At 31.9% G+C, this 1,724-nt stretch overlaps 1 protein-coding gene across 1 annotated transcript in view; it reads left to right on the forward strand.

Moving 5' to 3' along the window:
- The window catches only part of LOC109585608 (serine/threonine-protein kinase mTOR-like), a gene marked incomplete at its 3' end in the record, with an annotated part of 9,499 nt that overhangs the window by 4,976 nt on the left and 2,799 nt on the right, over window positions 1–1,724 (forward strand). The window contains exons 7-9 of the mRNA XM_020001737.1: window positions 451–593; window positions 834–946; window positions 1,488–1,664. Coding sequence (XP_019857296.1) covers window positions 451–593; window positions 834–946; window positions 1,488–1,664 — 433 coding nt within the window. The remainder of the gene's footprint in view (window positions 1–450; window positions 594–833; window positions 947–1,487; window positions 1,665–1,724) is intronic.

Consider the following 1,724-nt stretch of genomic DNA (forward strand, 5'->3'; position numbering starts at 1 on the left):
TTGTTTTTTTTAAATTTTTTATAGTACAGGGATTTTGGCCAAATTTCATCAAAAATGAAAAGGAGAGAATTCTTCAATTTTATAATTTTTCCTGATGCATATACATGTACTTATGTTGTCTAGAAAGTTTGAACTGACTCTGATCAAAATTAATTTTTTTATGAATTTTTCAAGTTACTCCAAAATTGGGCCAAAATCCCTGTACTATAGTACAGGGATTTTGGCCAAATTTTGTCAAAAATGAAAAGGAGAAAATTCTTCATTTTAATAATTTATCCTGATCCATATACATGTACTTATGTTGTGTAGAAAGTTTGAACTGATTCCGATCGAAATTACATGTACATGTAGTTCTTTTAAGAATTTTAAAATTATTCTAAATTATTATAGGATTTTTATGTACATTAAGTTTTATGTTTTTTCCAATTTCCATTACATGTATACATACAGTAGCTGTGAGTACACACACGACTACTGCACTGATAAGGAGGTTCCCTGGCTTCACTGTTGCTTATGGAGGAGGGAAAAGAGCAGAGATGAAGTTTCAACCATCAAAGATTTGTCAGCAGTTTATGAATAAACAGTTTGATGAAGTAAGCTTCATATTCCTCTTTATTAATTTAGAATTATAAAAATAATATCCTTTTCCAAATTTTAACATTTTTTGATTTAAGATTTTAAAAATAATATTCATTTCCAAATTTTAGCATTATTTTTGTTGAGAATAATGTACATGTATATACATGTACATGTATAGTGTGAATTAACCAGTTATAATGTGTACATAGTACATACATAAAGGCGTTTATGTTAATGTACATGTACATGTGTAGGTGTGTCGTATTGTGATGAAGAATAAGAACAGTCGTAGTGCAGTCATACAACAGGCAATACTACTCCTCTTGCCTCGTATTGCAGCTCTGAACTCTGAACTGTTTGCATTAAAGTGAGTGAGACCTACTCTCATGTACATGTACTGTACATATTGTGTATGTTAACTAAATGTTTAACAATAGTGATAAATAATTATAATATGAAATTCATGTACATGTACATGTACATGTACCTACACATGTATGTCTACATGCTCTGTTTGATCTAGAGGGAGTTTAGGAGACTTTAGAGGTCTTTGATACTTGGACTAGGTCTTTTTAGCTTTTGGTTTGTCAAATTTACATGTAGCCTTAAGTCTCCCATTTTTAATTAGATTTATCTTCCAAAATTTATTTCTAGATCTACTGTACATGTACATGTACTGTAACATTATACAGATTATATTATTATTATTTATTATTATTATTACACATTAAGGCGGATTTACAATATTACGCTAGTCCTGACGTTACGTTGACGCTGGAATAGAATCTGGTTCTATTCCAGCGGAAAGCATGCGTCAAAAGGTCAAACCGCCCACGTTTTTAATTAAAAATTGACGGTACGCTGGCCTAATGTCATATTGTAAATCCGCCTTTATTAATTCATTATAGTTACATGACTGGTTGTGTTGAGTTCTTGATGAGTTGCCTAAAGAAGGAGAGAGAGCGTCCAGTAGCCTTCAGAGCAGTTGGTCAAATGGTGTTAGTACTGAAGGATAGGATGGACCTTCAACCTGTCATACAGATGGTGAAAACCAACCTACCCATTGGTAAAGACGTTGGGGGAAAGTAAGTAGTTTAGTACATGTAATAATGTACATGTACATACACATGCACATGTACTTTTAT

This window comes from Amphimedon queenslandica, unplaced genomic scaffold, assembly GCF_000090795.2.
Source record: "Amphimedon queenslandica unplaced genomic scaffold, v1.1 AMPQUscaffold_13037, whole genome shotgun sequence".
Taxonomy (NCBI): domain Eukaryota; kingdom Metazoa; phylum Porifera; class Demospongiae; order Haplosclerida; family Niphatidae; genus Amphimedon; species Amphimedon queenslandica.